Source organism: Pseudorca crassidens, chromosome 3 (genome assembly GCF_039906515.1).
Source record: "Pseudorca crassidens isolate mPseCra1 chromosome 3, mPseCra1.hap1, whole genome shotgun sequence".
Lineage (NCBI taxonomy): Eukaryota > Metazoa > Chordata > Mammalia > Artiodactyla > Delphinidae > Pseudorca > Pseudorca crassidens.
The window spans coordinates 76,444,556-76,468,448 of NC_090298.1; the positions used below are offsets into that span (position 1 = coordinate 76,444,556).

Below are 23,893 nucleotides of genomic sequence, written 5' to 3' on the forward strand. Positions count from 1 at the left end.
TGTAGCCATAAGTTTTTTACAATTGGATTAACTTCAAACTTCAGAAAAGTAAGTAGTTGAAGTTTTATGAACAAAGGTGATAACTGAGGACATCCAATTTCCAGGACTATGGGGCAATTTTTGCAAAATAAGATGCACTGTATTGCCAATTTGGTCAACAGCTGAAACTTAAAATGCTGAATTTAAAATATGTTGATATAGTAGTGACAATCAAAGGTTGGTTTCTCTCTCACCTAAATACAATTTTCCATATTAAGAAATACAATCATTCAGAAACAAGTTGTTCAAAGGATCCCTGAAGTAAACCAAGCTCCACTCTCTAAAACCCAATGAGTTCCTTGGTAGCAAAGGAATATACATAGAAGTGAGGGTTTATACATTTTTTTTAACTCCACAAAAACATCATGGAATTAGACAATCACAGGTGTGACATATTACCTAAATGTAAACCATATTAATGTGATGTTAGTGTAATTAAAATCCATTCCTCTCCTCAGTGAAGCATGACTTTAATAAAATATAAATGTTTTCAAAGTCAGGTCCTAACCAACTTGGAATCCCAGTGAGGAACAGAGCTGGGACATTCAGTGGGTGCTCAGTCAACGTGAGGAAGGAAGGATGAAGGAATGAAAGTAGTTCAAAATTGGGCACAGATACCTGTTAACAAAAGAGAATTCTCTTTCCAGAATAAATAAAAAGTTATTACTTCTAAGAACATCATGTACTACTTTCAACACATGAATTAGAAGTAAAGGTACATTTTGGTATAGAACACATGCTCTGCAACTGTTTGAATTAGTATACTGCTGTCAATTATTCCAAAAAACAGCAGAGAGGAAAGGAAGGAAATGATCTTTGCCATTTAAAAAATATACACGTAGTGGCACTTTGTAGTATTTGTGTAAAAATAACAAGTCACAATAATAACGCCAGCCCTTTTGGTTTTTAACTATTCTTAATTGAAATAAGATTAAATAGGTCTAAACTGATAAATGTTCTGAGATGCTAACAGCAGTTGCCTCATTGTAATCTTTGCTACTTAAGTACTAAAATATTATTCTACATTTTAGATGACTTGTGGGTTTCCTTTTTATCTGAAAGGCTGTATGAGGAACAAAGCATTATGTTTCAGACAAGAGACCTCATGGTTTTCAAGATTCCAGGTTATTCACCCAACCATTTGGCCATCTCCCACCTACACGGGGTCACAATTGAAAGTAAAGCCACCTCAGAGCAAATTTGTGAACTTCAAGGCCAAACAACTGCATAAATAATCTGTAGGCCACAGACCATCATCAAAGTCTGGAATTTATGCAAATAATTCTGCTTACATTGAACAGATCTGTAAGGCTGTAAGCTTTTCCAGCCTAAATAAACGAGTAATGGAGAGGTTTAATGGTGCAAGATTGCTCCCTACAGGCCAAACTGCAGAATGACATACAAGACAATTGGGGTGGAGGGGAAAAAGAGATAAACAATGTTTTATAAGGCATGTAGGTTATTTACTGACAAGTAGATGAGTGCAGAGGCATGTAAAGATTGTATAACACACATCGGGATACGTATTGACAGTTTTTCTTCTAAAACTACAATCCAGTTTTAGAGTTCTCCATTATTTCCTACTTCTTTCTTTTGGAGGTATCTTTAATCTTCTGAAAAATGTAAATTACTTTTCTGCTGGGAAAAAAGTTCTGTTTCAATAATGTATTCTAATACCTCTGAATGTCTATTGAATCTCTATATTCTATAGAATTCTATAGAGAATCTATATTGATAAGTTTGTTTTTGGTAGAGTGATCAGTCACAAAATTTGGAATTAGTTTCCATGATTTGAACAAATCTCATGAGGAGGCAGTGGTGGTGCGGAGGTGACAGTTTATATACTACTTTCCCCAACTCTACACAGCTTTCAAAATTCATTTGTTCAAAACTACCTACTTTCAATATTTAGAGGGATTTAAAGATCATGTATATTTTAAACTGTATTTCTTCTTTAAGAAAATATCAAATACTTTGGGGTTTAATTAAGCACAGATAGCAGTCCATCTAACATAAAGGAACCTGATTTTTCACTGGAAAAATATCCAATTAATACTGAATTTCAGTAATTTATATAGCCGCTCACATTTTCTGAAATATGGAGAGTGATTTTTAAAATGCAGATCTTCAAAACTATAAGACAAGTTATTAGAAATGCATTTTCCCTTCAACTGTAGAGAAATTCCAACTCTAAAGAGAGTAGTTTTCAAAACTGAATAATATATTATGGTTAAAACACATCAACAATCTGGCACACCATATGTATAAATAAACATATCCCACTATCACTGCACATGCCATAAATGAAGCCAATGAAACATCTGAAAAGGTAGAGCAAATTCTTCGTCATACTGTTACAGACGCTAAATAACACTGTCAGCCTTTTCTGAGAGATGCATAAAGGAAAGTTATCATTCTTAACACTGCTATTTATATAGTTCAAACATGCTGCTTGCCCATCTGATGAAGATGTTCCACACATCCTTAATTTTAAACACGATTTAGAACATATTCAGGTTGAAGAAGGAAAGAATACTATTCTTCATGATTGGATTTTGATTTTGAATAATAAAGTTTTAATTATAATATATCTTTGAAATATTTAGAGGTAATAAACAGGTGAAATTCAATTAATTAAAGAGTTCAAATATAACAAAATCATCAAAGAAAAGACATTGTACTAGTAATAAATATGCTTGTTTATTCTGATTTATAGCCAACTGTACATTGGTCAGCATTTCCCCCCAACTAAAGTATGAATTTTAAGCAATTAGGGGATGCAATAAATGTGTGTAATAGAATCCATGACTTTAAAAGTGGAAGTGATGAAGACATTAACCTACAGGTGTTTTTCTTCCCCTACTATTAGGGTCTCCTGAAGAGCAAATGTTTTATACATGGTGTTTAATTGTATATAATTATACAATTGTATATAATGATGAAATGATATCAATTTTCTTTTAATTAAGTAGATAATCTTTTTATTAGAAATAGTTTTCTATAATTAAATTGTTCAGGAGAAATTTTAGTAAAGATTGAGGACGAACCATGTAATTTCTAAAAGATTCATAACAATTTTTCTGTGAAATTAATATTTAATTCATCTAACAATATTAGTTCTCAGTAAATTGGGTTGCTACTTTTCCAACGGATTTATACTTTGTCAGTCAGTATAATTGTGAATAGAATTAGTGAATATGTTCAGGTTATGTGAGAGAATTATTAATTAAGGGTAAGAAAAGTTTTTAATATTGCCCTCTTAGGCAAAATGGATTTCAAATGCCGTATTATTATTTACCTGGGGCAAACAAATTCATATGTAGAGCCCTAATTCTACCATAACATAATTATTAACCATAATAAAGGGTAAGAATTTTCCATTGCATTTATGAAGGCTTTAGGAACAAAATATAAAGCTGAATAATAAAAATTGTATTATGGTGGATAATTTTCCTAAGGCTATCTATCACAATCAACTAAAATTATTGATCACAAGAAAGAGTGTCATTATTCTGCTGGTATAGTTGTAATGCTCATAGCAAGATAGACTTTTTACTGTGTTTGTGCATTGTTTTAATGTGGATTTTGTATTGGGAAAATTGCTCATATATGCAACAAAACTATTTTCTCTCAGCTTGCAGAATTTTGACATTTTTTTCTTATTTGTGTATTTTCATTATTCTCATGCTAAACATGAATAAATTCTAAAACTAAATTCACATTATCAACAGGAATTCTAGGCCCATCAGGTCTCCTTCTAGCAAGGAATGTTACTTTTACCTTTGTTACATTCTCTGCAAAACTTATCGGTAACATACTTTCAGAAAATGCCAGCCAATAAACTACACTAAAATAATTTTCTTTATAAAAGCACAGTGATCTTTGGCATCGTTCACTATTTTCAAAGCCATAAAAGAACAGATAACAAATATATGACTCACAAATTATCAATTATGAAAAATAATCTGGTTCAGAAAGCTGCACTAATGCAAAAAGATGGATCACTTGTCACAAACCAATAAAGGCTATTGTTTGTGAATCCAATATTTGATTGTATCATTTATGTTGGGCAACTTAAAATGATTTTTAAACCACATTACTTTTTGAAAAAAAATTGTTATAAAGGTGAATGTGGGGGTTTGGGGGGAGAAGAAACCAGATGTGTAATCTGTCATCCTTGAAACAATTTATATTCTTACATTGAGTCCAGCCTACAAATCTAAATCGCAAAGACCTGGTCAGCGAGGAGGGATGCATTAGAAAGAACCCTACTGTGTTCCAGAAAATGGACAGAAGCAGGAAGGTTAGTAGACTTTGACTATCCTTCCTTTTCCTGTGCCATTCCACTGGTTGAAAATTTGCAGCCTGGATGCTTCATTATGCAGGGAAGTTTAAACTCTGTGTTCCTTAAGCTAACTGTGGTTTGTTACACTTCTTATGAAGGTACCTGCTTTTGCTTCTTTTATTTTGTATTACACAGAGGAAAGCACAATGAGGCTACCAAGCTTAGAAAACCTGCATGACCAATTCTCTTCCAGACTGTTTCACATTCGTAATTTTATAACAAAGGTCAAGAGGTACAATTCTCACCAAGAAGAGCATCTGTGTGCGTTACTGGGGCCAGAAATGTCCCATATGGTGTTATCCAAGGGCCACTTGAATGCTCTACCTGCTGTCTGATATTCCAGTTACAACCATTTACACCTGCTTGTAAGTAAGGGTTTGGATGGCTAAGAAAATCAGAAATACTTTGCCCACAAGGCCAGTGATAAAATGCACATATGTTATCTGGAGGTGGCCCATTCCCACTCCTAGACAACAGATTTGACCATCAGATGATACAGGGCACAGGTGAGTTTCAGTGACAACATAATGGCAGACACAGGCAGAGCGTAACAGGGACCATAATGCAGACAATGGGAGTAATCCCAGGATAATGATGTGCCCAGATGGGTATCTGATGGGGAGAATGGAAAATGGTGAAAGAAGGGATGGGTTTAAGGGTAGAAAGGTCATCACATCCTAGAGACATTATTGCACCATGGGCCTTTACCATAGAGTTCTCCTCTCCTTACTCAGTGAAGAAACACTAGAAATTCTGAAATAAATAGAAAAAGGGAGAGCTCAAGGGCCTAGTTACATATGCTAAAACATAGTAAGAAAATTAAGCATTAAACTCTGGCTCAACCCCTAACAGCCCTGGCTTGTTTGAGGTAGGGGTCATGAATTTTGCTTAAAGCGGGGCTCATGAATGCTCTTGGATATATTCCTACTTGGACTCAGAAAAGAAGTGAAAATGAGGTTGGGGTAATGGACATAATTGAGTAACTATCCAATTATGGCAACTGCTAACTAATGAAGACCTATTACAACTAAGTTTTTAATAGAAAATGCGCTAATTGACTATGTTGGAACTCAGAACAAGCATATGGCTAAGATGTTTGATTACCTAGTCTGGTTCCATGTCAGTGATCAACTATAACACTGTAAAAATAAGGGTTTCTATGACAACTACTGAGCTTGCTGACTAAGGTGTGGGTGACCAACTTGAGGGATGAGTTTCTCCAAATCATGTATCTTCCATTAGTCCCACACTGTGTGACCTGGAGGCTCACCAGCCAGAGTGTGTTTTCTCTTGTCCCTTCCTCAAAACATCCATCTTGCTCTCAGCCGTGGCAAAGCTTAAATTAGACTCTTACGTGAAGAAGAGAGCATAGTATTTATTTTTTAATCAGAAAGGGTATATAAAGCTATACATTTAATCTGCTTATAAAAGTGAAACAAGTCAACACAGTCCACCTAGGTCTGAGTCTAGCGTTCAACCTCAGGAGTGATTATAATGATTTCTGAAGTTTCTGGAGAGGGCCAGTCTCGAAGTCAAAGACAGCCTGTACAGCAACTTTCAGGAGATGGGTATTTCATCCTCCATAATTTTAGACAAAAACTTTCTTTTCCAATGTCATTCTAAACTAAAATTCAAAACAGGTGTTTGATGCTAAGGCTGTAACCAAAATATTCCCCCTTATAGCCTGCAATTCCGATAAGACTTCCCTCGGAAATATAATGGTTACATAGCCCTTGTATGGCTTTAACAAACCCCTATTTTCTTCTTTCTGCACCATACAATGTGCAGTCTATTTGCACCCATTCAGGACTAAATTACAGATAAAGTTACAGCAAATTTGTTTTCTCAAAAAAGCAGTCAGCCCTAATATCCCTTGAGTAATAAAAGCCTTGTCTTTCATTCAGAACTAGAACTGGCATAATTTTCTCCAAGAAACAAACTCCTACTTCCTGCGACAATGGACCTGTTCTTAAAATTCTGAATGGGATACAGCTCAATTTGCAGGTGTTCAGGTATAAAGGTAAAAGGGCATTTGACCCCCCAGCTGGCAACTGTTGCTGTGGTAGGTAACTTCATTCTCCTAGTTGTATCATTCTATTAGATAAGCTGCCAGAGTTTTCAGCTCTGAATTACAGAGGTAGGCTCAAGTGAATCAATAATTTATACAGATATATCTCATTCATTCTGATGGTATAAAGATACATACTAACAGCCTGCTGCAGCCACAGAACAAAGCCAGCGAGACATTATTTAAAAAGAAAGAGAGAACAAGGAACCTGTTTATCTATGTGAGCAAAAACATTACGTAATAATGACCTCATGGCTTATTAATTTTATTTTTCAACTGTTTTAACAAATACTGTGATGAGATAAATAAGCCTTTTATGAATCTCAATAAGGTTGCTCTGGCGATCATTAAGCTAACATTTCAAACTTTCAGATTGATTTTAAAATAGAATGATGTTTAACATAGCAATATAATACAAATCGCTTGAAAAGATTCGCTCACTTAAGAAGTTTACATTAACTAGCTTAACTAAATCTCTCAAATATTTTATTACTGAATTTCAGTACAAAATTACTTTTTAAAAGATGAGAATCAAATACATTTAGGGACTGTACACTAAGACTATTGTTAATATAGCCTTATGCTGTTAATTATTACCTGGGGACAATTACATAGTGTTTTATTCACTAATACTATGACATTTTTATTAACTCATATTTCCTGTGCTAACAGTGGTGCATTAAACAAGTTATAAATAAGAGGGCAGCAAATATTAAAAATGTCTACTTTAAAATTCTTCAATCATGTTAAAGGGAATCTGAGCTCCTCTCAAGGAAAACAGTACTAAAACCAGTGTGGTTACAATATAAATTAATAATCAATAGCCTAGCTGGCTTGAATAATATTTTTGTAAGTTCCTGTTGTCTTGTCCTTAAGGATGAAGGGAATTCATGATCTAAAAACATGATAAAAATCTCTCCTAGCAACTTTAATTATAAACAGTGACTGTTACTTGACAGATTTGAAAATTTATTTGAGGATAAGATGCATTAGAATGGGTGCCTTGCCCATGCTATTTCTTTTAGTTCAAGGCCGGACACATGTCTGGCTTGAACACATGAACCGATCATGTTCAGAGCTGGTTTAGGAAGACTGCGCAAAACTAATCAGAGCAATAGATCCAAAGAGAAGGAGGGTAGCAATTAGAGATAATACTCAGGTACCCTATTTTCCTCCACATGGAGAAATTTCCCTTCTTTTCCAAGGAAACCCCTTAGCAAGTAGGGCAGACAATAAAAGTCTGAAAGAAAAGAAAGTGCGCATAGGAAAGACAAAGAGAACGAGAGCGAGAGCAAAAGCGAGCGAGACAGGGAGAGAGAGAGAGAGAGAGAGAGAGAGAGAGAGACCAACGCTGTGGTCTCTACCTAGAGTCCTTTAGCCTTTCGGTGTTATGCTCTGGGGCTGCCTGATGCAATCAGTTAACATTTCTGGCCTTCCAAGAAAATATAGCTTGTCCCTTAAAAGTAGAGAGAAGAAGGAGAAATAATGGAGTGTCCCATTTCTGACAGTCAAGAGGGAGAGTAGAGAAATGTTCCCACACTGATCTCATTAAGATGACGAGAATAATGAGTGTGAATCTTATGTATGAATCTCACAGTAGGTAGAGGAGGGCATAAATGTATCCCACATTCACCCTTTTATGATGCCTGATATACTACATTTATTCTCAACTTCATCTGATACTACTGTTGGGGGTTTCTGTTACAATATTACAGCTTTAACTTCCAGTTTTGCTGCTGAAGTCATCTGAGTCAGTCATTCAACACAGCTTTATTGAGTGTGCATGAAAACGGGGAAGATCTGTTAATGGAACTGAAATACATCTCAAGCAGAACAGCCTGAATTTATCTCCTGTCACTGGTTGTAATAATGGATTAAAAATACTGAAAAATGGCATTTTTCAGTTTGCAATCTATTTTTTTTCCTAGTTCCTTAAACTTAGGTTAAACATTCTAGTCAATTGGAAATAGAACCCAGGTATTATTACGTCTCCCGCATATTTTTGGAGGAAGACTCGTGCATTTTTAGCAAACACTGACGAGAAATTTTTCCTTGTGATTTATTTCCCTTTCTTAGGTCCAGTATAGGATATTTCCAAATAATAATTTTAAGTTAAATCATTTTCTCAAGATTGATACAAATTTTGAAAGGTTACAACAGCTCTCAGAAACAAAAACCTGTGTTGTTGTGGTCTTATGTATTATTCAAGCCTAAATGATCCAAGGGCCCTCATACTTAAGGACTTCAAAGCATTTCATATAGATGATTTCATTTAGCTTTCTTCACTCCGGTAACTCCAATAGCAATAAATTGGTGCACCAAATTTATAGCAAACAGTACCTCACATAATTTATGTAACAAAGTGGGCAACACCCTACAAATTCTAATAGTATCTTAACATATGTCCAAATTATTATTAATTCAGTACTTCCACCACTTTGTAAAGGAATATATGCTTCCATTCTTTTGCTTAATTATATGCTAGAAAAGTTTTGATCTATGTAATTTTAAAGGAAATTTAGGATTAAAGCAAAACAATGAAACTGGATCACCAGTTTTCCTAGATAATTCACAATACATACATTTTTTCCTGGCATTTATTCAGTCTAATGGAAATTTAGGCCATGGACAGGTTCATCTCAGCTACCATTAAATCAATATGGATCAATATAGATGGTTTAAACTGTTTAAGCAACTCATGAAAGTATGTTTGAAACCTGGGAAATATATTCTTAATGAGTCTACATTTACTTTTGGGAATAAGTAATTTATACTACTTAGAGGCCAAATGACATTTCTTTGCTTGTCTAAAATGTACCTCACTTAAATACACAGTGAACTTTTTGTGTCCTTTATTACTATATACACATCTCTGCAGTGTTTGGGGGAGCTGTAATGTGATGTGATCGCAACTAATAGAGAAGTTCATCAGAAGATAAGATATGCACTTATTACTTGAACCACAGGAATAATACTAAGCAAAGTGAGCACAGATTTACTATTTTGAATAGGCAGTTCCAGCCCTTTCGATCAACACATTCCTTAATAGGGAATACCAAGAACTGGGAGTCTAATTTTACATGCTTAGAACTCTACAGGACAATGTCACTTGGTTTTCCTTAATTAAGGACAACTTGACTTATAAACTTCGGGACAGAGATTCTCTCCCTCTCTCCCCCTCTTCTTCTCTTCTCAATGCTGCTGTCTTTGAAGCGTCCATTACCAACGATTGGGGGAGAAGAAGAGTCAGTGCCTCGGTAAGTTCCTCTCCCTTAGAGCACTTTAATTTCCTCTACTGTAAGATGATCTCTAAGCTCCCTTCCAACTGTAACATTCTATGAATTCATCTGCACCCTTAAAAGCCTACACAATCTCCACCTTTGTAGACCCCTTGCCTTTGCCATGAGGAAGGTGCTTTATCCTGAGATAGGATTGGGGTAGGTGTGTTCCTGGCATCCTGAGCACCAAGCCATGATTGCATTGAATTTACTTCCTACATGTGATATTTCCATTCTACAGCTAGTACTCTATGAAGGGATCGATAGGCTTTGTGAATGGTTCTATTGCAGTATTTATGACATTGACACTGTGGGGAAATGCATTCCAAGGTTTAAGCAGCTGTCTTACAAAACAGACTTTTACATCTTGTTTGGAGGTTGTGAGTCTATATGAAAAAATATGTAGTTTTAACTACATATCAACCAAGATTTAGGACTTAGAAATAAAACTGTGGTAGGAGGCTCATATTCTGAGAATTTAAAAAATAAAGGAAACAGTGCACACCCAAACTAGTAGAACCTTGGTTAAAGGTCTCTCTTAAAAATACCAGCCTGCTGGTTGAGGCATGCAATAGTCTCTTGCGATGGAAAAACCAAACTCGATTTAAAATAATTTAAACAAAACCAGATAAGTTTTCAATATTGCTGCCTAACTAGAAAAAGTGACCTCAGCTATCTGAACTTCTATATTTATGAATTAATTTTCTCTGAGTAGCAGCCATTACTTTACTAATATCACTTCAAAATATAACACCTCTTATATGCAACCTCAGCATAATAATTTGTGGATAATTAATGGACTACTTGTAGCCTTGGCAATCTCTCATTTTAAATGAAATCCAAAAGATTTCTCTCAGGAAAATAGTATTTAATTCACCAACATTTTGTGACAAAATTGGATGATATATTCTTGTTTCAAACATGTAAGTATTGCCTGCAGTCTTCTTGGCAGAAACTGTAAAGATGCTAACTATGGAAAATGCAGCTGAATTATTTGTATACAGCTAACTAGAATATAAAACATCATATATTTACTTATTATTGATAAATTACAACAGTGAAAGTTTTTTGATTCCTTTGGGGAACTGAGTAACCAGCCACAAAGAATAGCCAGTAGAACGTGTATCTTCCCTGTTTTAAATGACTTTCCTATTCCACAACCCTTTTTCCTTCCCTTCCAATGAAAATCTAATAGGTAATCAAGCCTAATAAAGCATTCTTTTATATCTCTAACATAACGATATTCATTTAGGAATATAAAGACTATCTATTAGTCATAACTATAGTACAATGTATGGACAAAACCCATCTAACCTTCATAATGATAGAGGTTATATTACTTAGGCCAGAATTAATATTCACCCCACTTCTCCATTTCAGTGAAGCACAACAATGTACCCTTGGAATAGGTGTAGAGAAGAAAACTCTCATATAGGTTTTCATAAGGGGAAGATTCAATTCTTCAATCTCTGTGAAGCCAAACAAAATCTGTCCTTTCACTGGACTCCAATGTAGTCAGTAATTTTGTATAGAGATCACTAATTCTTTCTCCAGACTGATTACCTATGGGAATAATTTGCATTGTATGCAAACTACCAAAAATCTAAACTAGACTTTACCACCAAGAGCATGAAAGTAAACATAGTTAAGTTCACATTAAACTTGATCTAGAGCATGAATTCTCAACAGGGTTGAGATGGCACCCAAGGGGGTAAAAATTGGTCCTTGGGGGAGAGCAAAAAGAATCTTAGGTATCACAATGATTTGTGGCCCTTCAAAGCTCAACATTCCCTGAGAAAAATCTTATTCCTTAGTATTTCATTTGTCTCATTAAAGTAAATGAAAAGCTTCCCCTTAGAGAGGTGAATATGAGAAAAACAGAGAAACACTGATTTAAAACAAAATAAAAGCCAAGCTTTGTCTCTAAAATCTTTTTTCCCACCCTTAAAATCAGGGTTGCCTTTCATTTTTATCTAAATATCTGTTTACACTTTGATGTGATTTCTATCCTTCCTTGCTTCTTAGCTTTTCTCTGATTTTCTCTTCATTATTTCCCTTTGAGCCAGTGGCTGATGACTGGTGCAAACACGAGAAATGGTCACTCTTTCATCTTCCCTCTGTTACTGATCTCTAATGTTACCACTTGCTGAGTATTGGATCTCTGTCATCACAGCAAAATAGAGGACGCAACACAGTGTCATAACTCACACACCTACTATGGCAGGAGTGACTACTGCATCTATAGTCGATTCTGACTGTAATGTTAAAACGTGGTAAAATGATGGCAAGAAAAAAGGCAATGAAAATCTTCCTTAACAGCATTTCAGGTTAGTTTCTCACTTGGTACATTAACTCTAATACACCACAATTCTAAGGTATATCTTCATAATTGGTCAAAATAGAAAAATCAGACAACAGAAAGCATTCTACTCCTTATTTCTTAATATTTACCCAATACAAAGGGGCATGAAAACATGTGGAGAGTGAAGTCACTGTCTAAAGTATATTAATGACTGCATTGCTGTTGTAATTTACAATCTTTCAGAAGAGTTATTACTCTTACTTTACAGAAGTTTACTAAAATAAATTATACAATTATCTCATTCATTTAAATTTTCTCCTTTGAAAAACACTTTACAGAATAATATTTTGCAATGGAATATGGCTTGCTGTTTTGCTTAGAACGCATGTGCCTAACAATTTAAATTGAAGCTAGGGGGTGGAAAATTTTTCAGAGGACAAGAACACTGGTTTAGGAATCTGAGGACAGATAGTGAGACACCTCTGATTTCATTATTTTATAATTTTTGATCCTTAGTCAACTGAGTTGTAAAATCTGGATGCAACATATTTTTTAAGGGTCTCATAAAGGTTTTGAGGCTGTAACTACCTGATACATAATACAAGGAGGCTGCCTGGGGAAATGGTACAGCAGCCATACAGCCAGAAGGAGACCACAATGAGGCACTGGTGTCACCCCAACTTTCATTGCACATATCATTAAGGTTCATGAGAAGGCTAATTCCTAGATTCAATATGGTATCATTGTTATGCTGACGATATCTGCAGTTTATGTTTGATTATAATATAGCACAACAGTACTGTACTTGAGAAAAAGTGAAATAACTCGATTTTCCTCAAATCACCCACAGAAGAAAACATCTCCAGATTATAGCATCTTACTACTTCCTGCTTTAGAGAACAAAGGAGGGAGAGTAGAAATAATAGATAATGTGTGTGATGTGTTATAAGAATTAAATTCTTCTTGTTGAAAATATAAAATAAAATTTAAGAGGAGTAAGCTTTTCAGAGAGTGGTAGACTCTGTGCCTTATGTTATTATCTCCCTCCAAAGAGCAGGAGCCCCTTTTGCTGACATTATTAAAATAAACAAAAAAGGGTATTGGCACCATTTAAAGAAAGCTAAGCGCTGATTTGAGGAAGTGCTGCATTGGTATATGTAACAGCCACAAAAATAAAACAAAAAGATTATACATTTAAATAGACCTACAAACTGAACTAGAGCATCACTCCTCAAGGATTGGAGAAATCTAGTCAAAACGCTTTGTTTCATTAATATCTGATTTTAGCTAATTGTGATCAATCCTAAAACTCAACTCACTTCTAAACTGTGGTCTTTGGGGGGGCTTTTACACAGTTGCAAGAATTTATATGCAACACTTTTCGGAAGGTACCACTTACAAAAAAACAATTTTTTCATAGGCCACTGCTTGAAAAAAATTTTCCTTCCATGGAATTCAGATAAATTTGGAAAAAGCGTATACATCAACTTAAAGTGCCAGCAGGTTCATATGAATTGGGCACACAATCTATTTACTGAAAAGAAAAATATAGTACTAGAATCTTCTAAGTGTCAATACTCTTTGACTTTGTAAAAGGAATTTTAGGCAACTAGGAGGTATACAATATTCTAAATCAATGAAACTCTGTATAGACTTTCTTTTTTTCTCACTTACACATTTGTGAAGGAAATGTTTAACGTACCTTTAAAATTTGTGTAAATTAAATTGGAAGTATTGTTTATAAATTTAGTAAGTCCTTATGTCAGAGGAAAGCATCTATAAAGAAGGGTGGGCAAAAGGTCTTGGAAGTTTAGATTTACATAATTCCAGGAAAATTCAAGAATACAAGGATAGGACCATCAGTTATAGATCATTCTGCTTTAGTACTTGTTTCTTTGGTTTTCAGGGGTCCTTCTATTTTGCTGTTGTGGGGAAAGTAACAAAAATTACATCTAGAACATTTCCAATTTTTTCTGCTGGCACTAAAAAAATATGGTAGCAACAACAACAAAAGCTTCTGTAAAAATCATTTGAAAATTGCTAGAAACCTGAATCATAATCTTGTTGGTGTGGTATTACTAATGTCTCACACTCTTTAAAATAGAAATTTCTGTTGAAATTTAAAATTACCTTCCATATGTCCGGTACAATCACCCTCTTTTGTTCAGTGATATGAAGGCTAGTAAGACTTGAATCTAAACTACAGGTGATATAGACATGTCTGTTTTCACATTAACATTTCTTCTTAAGCGATGCTCCCTTTTTAGTCCTTGAACATGAAGGTCACTTAAAATGTCCTTATTGTTTGTAATAACTTTTAGAAAAATCCATATGTTGTTTAATAGCAGCAGGCTTTCTACACAGGAAGTACTTGATAAGGTTTCCTTGGGAGCCTATTGTCTTCAGATCACTGTACTATATTCCCATCGCCTCTGCAAGTTCAGTTCCTCCTTTGCTTGTGCTTCCTCCATTTTTTTTTTTTAAATCATTTGGCTACACAGAGCTGTCTCATGTCATTCTTTGCATACATCATCACTGTTTTTTCTCTTTGCCTGCATAATGGCCCAGCTTTTCTGAGAGTCGCTGTTGTCCAGAGTGTGATCCTTTACTAAAATGGGGATTGAATGAAGGTGGAGCTCAAATTATCTAGGAGCAAAGGAAAACCAGGCATTTGAAAACGACCTAGAAAGGAACGAGTAATGAACCAGAGTGGCCTCAATGAATTGCTGTAGAGGGAATTCTCAGTTTTGACACAAAAGGAATGCCTGGATACCAAGGAAAACCTAGGGGGAGAATCTCGGTAGGAAGCCTGCCTCATCGGCTGGTCAGCCCGGAGGGCTGAAGCCAGTAGCTCTCCAGATAGGAACAGAAACACATGTATTTTATGAGTAACAGTTAAGCATTCAAACATGCTGTTTTGGAACACAAGGTACTTTGAGGAGTTGACATCCCTTCGTAATTCATGTTCATTGTTCCTCTAAGTAAAATATGTGTCTCCCTTTAGTTATTCTGCTAGGAACTGTACTTTAAAGGCAAGAGGACATTTTTGATAATGCACATCTTAAACTTTTCATTAAACTACCAAATTTAAATTCTACCTTTTTGTGCACTCTGACATTTTTGTCTGGCATTTTCATTAATTTTGCGACATACATAAATGTAGCTGAAATGTTAACTGATCAATACTTTGTCTCTCTCATGTAGCACTAGCGTTCCATTCCCTAAGGACCACACAGCAGAACAGAAATTAAATGTGTAAAATATCAAATGTTAATGTTAAACACAGCGGCACTTACTGTATAACGACAGAAAAGGCTAAAACAATTCCAAATGGACAGATGGTACCACAAATTATCTACAATCCCATTTAAGGATTAAAGTTTGTCCTGTAAAATAATTCTTTGACGCACACTGAAGTGTGTCCTTTTTACTGATAGCCCGGTTGTCCAATTATTTTTGTGCTCATTACAGTGAGAAATGACAGTACTGAAAAGAAAGAGAGAATGTACACTTTTTTTTTCCCATGTTGCACCCACTGACATCCACAAGAACACAAATGTCTAGTCAAGAGCCTGATGAAAATTAGGCCCAATTTATGAGACACTTCCACGTCTACAATAGATGAATCCCAAAGACAAGCGGTTGTGCATTCCACATCACAGACGTCTGTGTTTGCTCTTAAGCATACAATATTCATAGTAAAATTTAGAAACCTAATTCATAGCACACGACAATAAGGACATTCATTCCCGGGAATGAATATATTTCATCCATCACCTTCCAGGCCGATTTCCTCTTCTAATACTGTAAGCCAGCTTTGAACCTTCCACAGAGCACACAGGTAGCACATAAAGAAGCCAGGGCAGCTCTCCCCCTGCATTTCACATACTCCCCATTTTAACTGACATAGGGACAAAATTATTATTTTTCCATTTTAATTTCATTATTCTACATTTATTTTTGGATAGTAAATTAGAAAAGAAAAATAAAATGGAATAGAAAAAAGGCACTTAAACATAAAGTTTACTGATCTGGGCCTAAAACCAAGTGGCATAATGGTACAAATGCATGTGCTCCATGTGAGGCAGCTGCATTTATGAAAAAGTGGGCCAAGTGGAACCAATATTATAATAATAGACCCGTGATCCATCAACAGGGAATGATGGGAACAATATGTTTGTAACAATGGGGTGCTGCTCATAGCTTCTCCTAATGGAAAGCAGTTCTTTTCAAAAAACTGGCCTAAAAAAGGCTCTGGTTATGCAATAAGATCTTTGAAACATTTCATTTTTAAATACATCATTGAATATCTATAAGATGAATAAAAATCCTACAACAGTTCTTTTTTCCCAAATCGTTATGATATTAAGATTACAAGGTACATATTTTAAAAGCTCTTTTGAAAAGGAAATAATATCCGTGTGGCTTGGGGCAAGGTACTTAACTTGTCTGGGCCTCAGCTTCTCCCTCTGTATATCAGGAAAATAATAGTATCTACCTCATAATAAGGTTGTTGGGAATATTAAATTTATTAATGCATGAAAAGCACTTTCCTGCTTTAGTGCCTGAAAAACAGTTCTTTGGCACATAGATATGTAATAAATGTTAGTTGTTATTATTACTATATAAGGATCTTTTTATATCAGAATTTAATCTGAGACTAAAATAGATGACTGAGAGAGGATTATGAAATAGTTTAAAATTCAAATGGAAGGTACAGGAAAAATGGCTACAAAGCATTAAGCTATGTCTATCATCATTTAATAGCTAGCTTTATTAGAGCAAACCCTTATTTATATGGTATCATTGAAGAAAGTTTCTCCACATAAGAAAAAAATTTCAGACTGACTGACTGGATCATTGGTTGGTCTATCGATTTAGATAGTCATTTATATTGGGAGCCTACTAACGCTAGATACACTGCAGGTGATGCTAGAGTCCCAGGTGAAAAAGGCAGGGTCCCCATTCTCCTGGAACTCCTAGTTCAGGTCCAGATAAATGAAGCTGGCTTTTGTTTTCATTGTTTTAATAACATTCAATGGAATGTAATTCAGTGCTTCTTTTATTTTTTTCAATAAAACCATTAATATTTTTGTTTCTTCTCAAAAGTACTGTTAATGTGCATTCACATTGTAGTTTTTGGTCTCTTTTTTCACCATCAGTGTCAGGAGTCCCTTTTCCTACCTTTATTGTGGCCTCCCCCACCCCCCTTATTTTGAAAGCATCTTTCATTCAGCTTGTGTTTTGTAGGACCCAGTCTGTTAGAAACTGACCACCAGCTAAGAGAGAGAATAGTACATTTCTTCCCCAGTGAATTTTGACTCCCTTCCAGTGAAATTACTCAAGTACCATCATGTACATGTAGCTAAGTTTCTCAGAGTTTCACTGCCTGGTTTATTTTTCAATCAGAAAGAAATTGTGAAAAAAAGTCTGCCATCTTGAATTCATTTTACATGAGTGACCTCTAGAAGCCAGATGAAGTTTATGAAGACTTACACACATTGTAATGCTAAATTGCTCAAAATGAAGGTTCCTGAACAAATGATATAATTATATAGGTTTCTCTGTTTTCAAATTTCACATATAGCTGTGAGGAATGACTTTGGGAGGAGTGAATCAAAGATGGCAGCATGACATTTTCAGTAGAATATTATTGTGTCTCCTAAAAGGCCCCTGGAACCTGGAAATAATGGCATAAAATACACACAGAAACTCAATATCATTTTTTCCTCATTAACATCAAAGTGCCTCTATGATGCTGAAAAATAATAATAAAGTTTGTTTAACAGTACTCCAATGTATTTATTATGTGAAAGAGCTAAATACAAGAATATTGAAAGAGGCAGATTTTCTTTTCTAAAACTTAATGATGATGACAGTCACTTTCTTTAAGGAGACAACGACATGTCTATGGGAAGCAGGCTGCTTAACTTTCTGGTAACTTACAACACAAAGGGACATATACACTCTTTGTTCCATGTGCTCAGACATTAATGAAAGTCCCATACAAGGCCTGAGAGGAGGACAGAGCTCAAAGTACTAAACAGATGTGCATACACTCATTTGAATGGTAATACTAAAATGTTGATTTGTTACTATAATTAAAACTCTTCTTGTAAGCCCCTTATAATAAAGTCATATTCTGAGAAACCGGTAACTATAAGGAAGCATAAGGTACTCATATTCTAACAAATATGACAATAAAATAAAAGATTTCAAAAGAACGACTCCACTTAAACTTCAAACCGAAACCCTGAATAAGCAAAAATAATGTGAGAGCAGAAAATCCCAGCTGAAGCTCAGAGGAAAGTATTCTTTCAGATTTTCTAGCTTTGCAAGTTGGTCTCATCAGCAGTTTTTAAATAACCAAAGTAAAAGGCTACAAGATGAACATTGTCAGAGGACTATTTGGATCTATCAAACTCTCACTCATGCGTTTTTAAAAGCTGGAAATCTCAGAAATAATAAAATGTGCCTTAAATAGGTCACATCCACTTCCAACTGATTCACATATTAAAGTATTACCAACTAGCATTCTACTGCCCAAGATTTTCATATTTTGAAAGAATATCTACAGGACAAATAAAATTAAAATGAAGATGGTCAAGATTATTATTATTTTTTAATGCTAAGGACTTTTCTTGGCTCTGCTACTGGGATTTGGAATTATGCAATATGTAAAGTTTTACATTTTAACTGTCACAGAGAAAATTATACATTGGCTGAGATGTCTTATATTCCGGAAATCTGAGGCGGGGATGTATTCTTGGACTCAGACCCTGAACAATCCATCAGGTTCCTGCCCACGGCAAATCTGCCCAGTCAAGTCTCAAAATAGAAGTTTAAAATGGCCACATCAACATAACTGTAACTATTGCCACAGAAACATGCAGCTATGATTACTGAATTTAATGAATAATAATGTAAGTAATACAGTATGATCATACCACAAAAGCAGCGAGGCTCCTTGCGGGTGAATCCCAGTCAAAGCAACTATTAATGTAGTATGCAGCATTTACGAGCACCATGACACAACGCTTCATTCTGATAAAGTTTCTTAGTAGCAGCTACAGGAAAATGAAAGTATTATTAGAATTTGCAAGACTAAAACCCATCAGATATGCTACAAAATTCTTCAAGTTTAGTGTGATTTAAAATGGATTCAGAAAGTTAATAAAGTTGTAAGAATATACCAAGCAATTTGGCTCACAAGTTAGAAGAAAAGAAGTATCTCTAAGAAGGTGAAAAGAACTAAGTTATAAGTGCAATTTCTTAGTTAAATATATTTGCATAAATAATACTATCATGCAAATTGGGCTACCTCTATTCAAAAGAAAAAAACAAGCTCCAACAGTTCAAAAACATTTTTTTGCCACTTAGAATACTGGGAACCTTAAATATATTTAAGAATTCTGAAGTCCTGTGCTTTTAAAATGCTTTAAATGCTTTAATTTCAAGATATTTCAAAGTGAAATGGATAACTGGGGATGGTTTTATTTAGGGCCTTAGGGAAAAACCTGTCAAGTACTGCTTTATTATAGAAAAGTAACATTTTTTTCACCATTTCAGTAGGATTCTCCCTTTCTTACTATCATAGTCTCATTCTCTCTCTCTCTTTTCCCTCTTCGTCTCTCTATCTCCCTCCTTCCCACAATAAATTTCACCCACATTTTCTCATTACTTTTTCATAATTTTGGATTTAGGGAAAAATGTATGACAAGTACTTTACAAAATCTGTTACTTAAAAAGGTATATGACAAACTATTATATACAAAATAAGCTACAAAGATATATCGTACTACACAAGGAATATAGTCAATATTTTATAAGAACGACAAATGGAACAAACCTTTAAAAATTGGGAATCACTATACTGTACACTTGTAACATATAATACTGTACATCAACTACACCTCAATAAAAAAAAAGAGATAGAAAAGCTACAGATATTGAACAAGAAAAAAAAGTATATGAGAATTGAAATAATTTAAATTAAAAATTTTAAATTAAGGCATGACTGCAGCTGTAAGAAAAACAGCCCGTGCTCTAGATATAGGTTCAAAAAATTACATACAGCTATGTTAATAATTAGAGTAATATGTCTGCAGGTTAATATTTTGCTACTTCCAAGTACACTTCAAGGCCCATCTGGTATTTTAAAGGAGCTATGTAAAGTTAACCGGGGTCATATAGAAAAAATAACGTATATATGTGTACATATAGATGCACATACATGCATACCAGTCTAAACAAGTTAAAATTTCTTTCAGGGAAAGTAAAAAGTGTCTCTATTTGTTTCTTTCTTGGCCCCTGATCACCTTACTTTAAGTGCTACTTTTATAACTTTTAACTATAACTGTGGAAATATGTAATCTGTATTTCTGTTCAGATAGGTATTACATTTGTAACTCATGCATTGTCTTTAAACAACTAAAGATTGCACTGTTTATGGTGAAGTGATTGGATTAAAACCAAAATATTTTTGGTCTTCTAATAGCACAGGAAATTATTAAAGATTTTAACATGCACAAATGAGTTCTGTAAACTTCATAACCTCAAATACATTTGATTTTAGCTGTGTTATTTGGAAGTAAACAATTTTTAAAAGGAGTAGCTTAATACTCTTTTCTTAACTTGTTATCAAATTGAATTTAAAACTACAAGTCTAATTACGAGATATCAAGCATAATTTAAAATTTCTTCATGATATAAAAATCAGGGTTCCTGATTTTCTATTTTCTTAGCTAAAAATGCCAATAATAGTTCACTTCTAAAAGATCATAGTTAAAATCTAATTAAGAGGAAGGCTTCCCTTAAAAGATAGAGCCCCCTCTCTCGTGGATTAGAGGGAAGAACTTTATACTGGGCTCACTTTACAGACACCTGCATCATACCTGTGGGTGGTCTGGACATATATTTGAACCTCAGCTTTTGGTGTTCTCATTTACACATTCCATGGCAATCAAATTGTATTTTATGTTCAAAATGATCATTCTTCTGCTAACGCATGAACACATATCCATTCTATGCAGAGCCTACAGTATCCCCTTTCCTTTCTGACCACCCCCATCCAACTTACTAGTTTGGTATTGTCCTTGTTTGATCTTTTAAGGAAAGGAAGGGAAAAGAGAAAAAGAAAGAAGAAAAGAAAGAGCCATTTCACATCAGTAGATGATCAAAAATTCCATAGTCTTCCCCCCTCCTTACCTCCAAAGTTTATTTGAATTTACATAGATGTTTTACAGATATAATCAAGTCTTCCCAGAGGGATTAATCTTTCCTTGCTTTTTACCTGTTTAGAGAGTCTGTTTTCCTCTTCAATGTACTTCTGTTCTTTGGGTATTAATGTTCGTAAGCTGGCTTTCACCTATACATCAACATATGTGTCTGTTATGGAGTAATATAGTACAAATGTTTACAAGTTTTTCACGCAGTTCAATTTGCAATAATTTCGAAAGTTTCAAAGTCCTGGCTGCTGTGCTCATAAAATATAAATGTATACAGTTGCACATGCATGCGCTTCCATTTCTGACGCCGGCAGGCAGCGACCAGAGCACAGCCACAGCGGCAGCCGCCAGCTATAACAGAAAGTGTGGGTGTGCCAGGCAGTGGCAGAAGCGTATTCTCCAGGATACATCAAGGTTTAGAGAAAATGAGGAATGACAGAAATTCTCTACAAATCAGGAACAAAAGCTTTCATGAAACTGAACTCTTTAGCAGTACAAAAAAGCCAAAGTTAAGACTTACAGCATTAAAAATCACATCTATTTCAAGATAGATGACCCCCTTTGTTGGCCCTGTCAGCTGCTTGTTTTTCAAGACGTAGGCTTTCTGTTCACCATTTTGAATCTGCGGGAAAAGGACATGACAGCCGTCTGTCTCGCGGTCTCCACTGAATACACTCCCTCAGTGACCTTTGACCCCCAGCTGCTGAAACTGACAGAGAACCCAAAACAACTGTGGCAATTCTGACAAGTACCTGTTCATTACCAGGATCAAGTCTGTCAGGAAAAATTAACTATCATGGGATTCAACATGGCCGTGCATTGAGTATGTTAAAATTTTTAGTGTTGTTATTACAGACCTTGGTTGAGAAATGACAGATATAGAGCTGAGGGTTTTTTTTTTTCCTTGAGCAAAAGCAACACAGAGCAGTGTGTCAGGTGAATGAAACTTACGGACAGCAATGGTATAGCAACTTTGCCCAGAAAGTCAGCACTTCGATCCCGATCTTCATCATAAACTGTCACTTCAAGAACTGAATGGATATCTTTAATGTTGCTGTATAATAAATATATGTAAAGAAAAAAAGACTTCATCAGTGGGGAACGAGAACACAAATGCTTTCGAAAATTTAGATAGCTCCAGCTGATTTGGTATATATATGTTTTATGTATACCATTTGCATACATATACATAAGGTAGCTTGGTATCTGACAGAATTTCCCACAATGCACCTTAGTAGACATGATGGTTCTATTATCTGGAACTTTGAATACAATTGTAACTTTAAGTTATAATTTTTCAATAAAATATAATTTCCATCTGGATGGGCAAAGAATAAGTTATTGTAAAAAAAATCAATAAGTGGCACTTATTTTTTTTTTAGACTTGTCCTATTCTTATTATTACAATAATTCCCATCTTCTTGTTACTCCCACATGAAGCACTACCAGGTTTGATTTCAGCAAGTGTCACAGTATAGTTTATATAATTTTTCTTTTTTATCATAATAGAATATCTCCTTTATCTTTATAGCTCTCACCAAAACTCTGACTTATTTCTGTTTGGTTTATAGTAAAAATTAACCAACACAGAGTATAGAATGAAGAAAATGTAACATTGATAGCTATTGTACCACCCTAGGATTTAGAAATTAAGTAGTGTTCCATTATGTTCCAAAGACAACATATGTTAATAAACAAGTATGCAAGCTCTTCATATTTTGTTTCTAGAAAAATAAGCCCCAATTGTTGACAGCATTTATTCTTTGATCAAACTGTTTACCAAGAAAACATGAATTAAGAGAAAACAAAAAATGAATATATTCATTACTGAAAGACTGCAACCACATGTGAGAAAAGGCTTTATCAGAGCACAATCAATTAATGGCTTTGATAATTATCAAACCTATTCATTCAATTATGCATTCCAGAGAAAAACACTCTCCACAACCTTCTTAGGAGTGCAAGTCTCCTGATCAGGCTTTCATCTCTTATAAAAATGTGAAATTCCTTAAAGATAAATTGGTCAGATAATTAAATCTGATTAGTTACTGGCTCTTAAGCAAGGACATTATAAGAAATTAATGAGGAATTTAGCAGTTTCTCATATACGAAAATAAAACAGTTTCTCATATACGAAAATAAAATAAAACTATGTTAGAAAACTTAAGAAGTACTTCTGTTTGGAGAGTTTTCCTTTGTTCAGAGTTCATTTCTAAAGCCCAGCTTAAAAAAAAAAAAAAAAAAAACCACGGACGTAGGAGATACTATAGTGTAGCATCGGCAGCTTTTACAGTGCATGATCGAAAAGATTTACAAACTTTTTAAAACAAAAAGAAAATTAACTCAAAGTGTTTTCTGGTACATAGGACAGTACTTAATATTCTTATTGTGCTAAAACGCAACAAACCAAAACTAAAACATCTGCCGAATCCGAGACTGGATTGTTTGCTGATTTGAGCAATGGAACAAATAGAGCTTTGTCCTCCTTGGTGTCAGTGCAATTGGGGAGAATTTCAATAGAAAGTATAAAAGGAAGAAGCAGTACGGCAATTCAGTTAATGGGAGCAAAATCCTTCATCAAATCATATATAAAATGCATAGTTTCAAAAAAATATCTGTGAAAACAAAGAAAAA

General features: G+C 34.7%; 1 protein-coding gene across 15 annotated transcripts in view; it reads right to left on the reverse strand.

Annotated features, from left to right (window-relative positions):
* Positions 1 to 23,893, reverse strand: part of MCTP1 (multiple C2 and transmembrane domain containing 1) — a 541,379-nt gene that overhangs the window by 143,662 nt on the left and 373,824 nt on the right. For 13 of the 15 annotated variants that reach the window (XR_010942040.1, XR_010942041.1, XR_010942042.1 and 10 more), the window contains 4 exons: positions 22,211 to 22,313; positions 21,780 to 21,881; positions 21,325 to 21,399; positions 18,980 to 19,099 (listed from right to left, as the gene is read on the reverse strand). Coding sequence is in view for 12 of the 15 variants with exons in the window: in XM_067731247.1 (XP_067587348.1) it covers positions 18,980 to 19,099; positions 21,325 to 21,399; positions 21,780 to 21,881; positions 22,211 to 22,313 (400 nt within the window). In the remaining 3 variants the exon portion in view is untranslated. Of the gene's footprint in view, positions 1 to 18,973; positions 19,100 to 21,324; positions 21,400 to 21,779; positions 21,882 to 22,210; positions 22,314 to 23,893 lie in introns of those variants that run through there. The other 2 variants (XM_067731244.1, XM_067731251.1) reach the window with 2 other exon arrangements.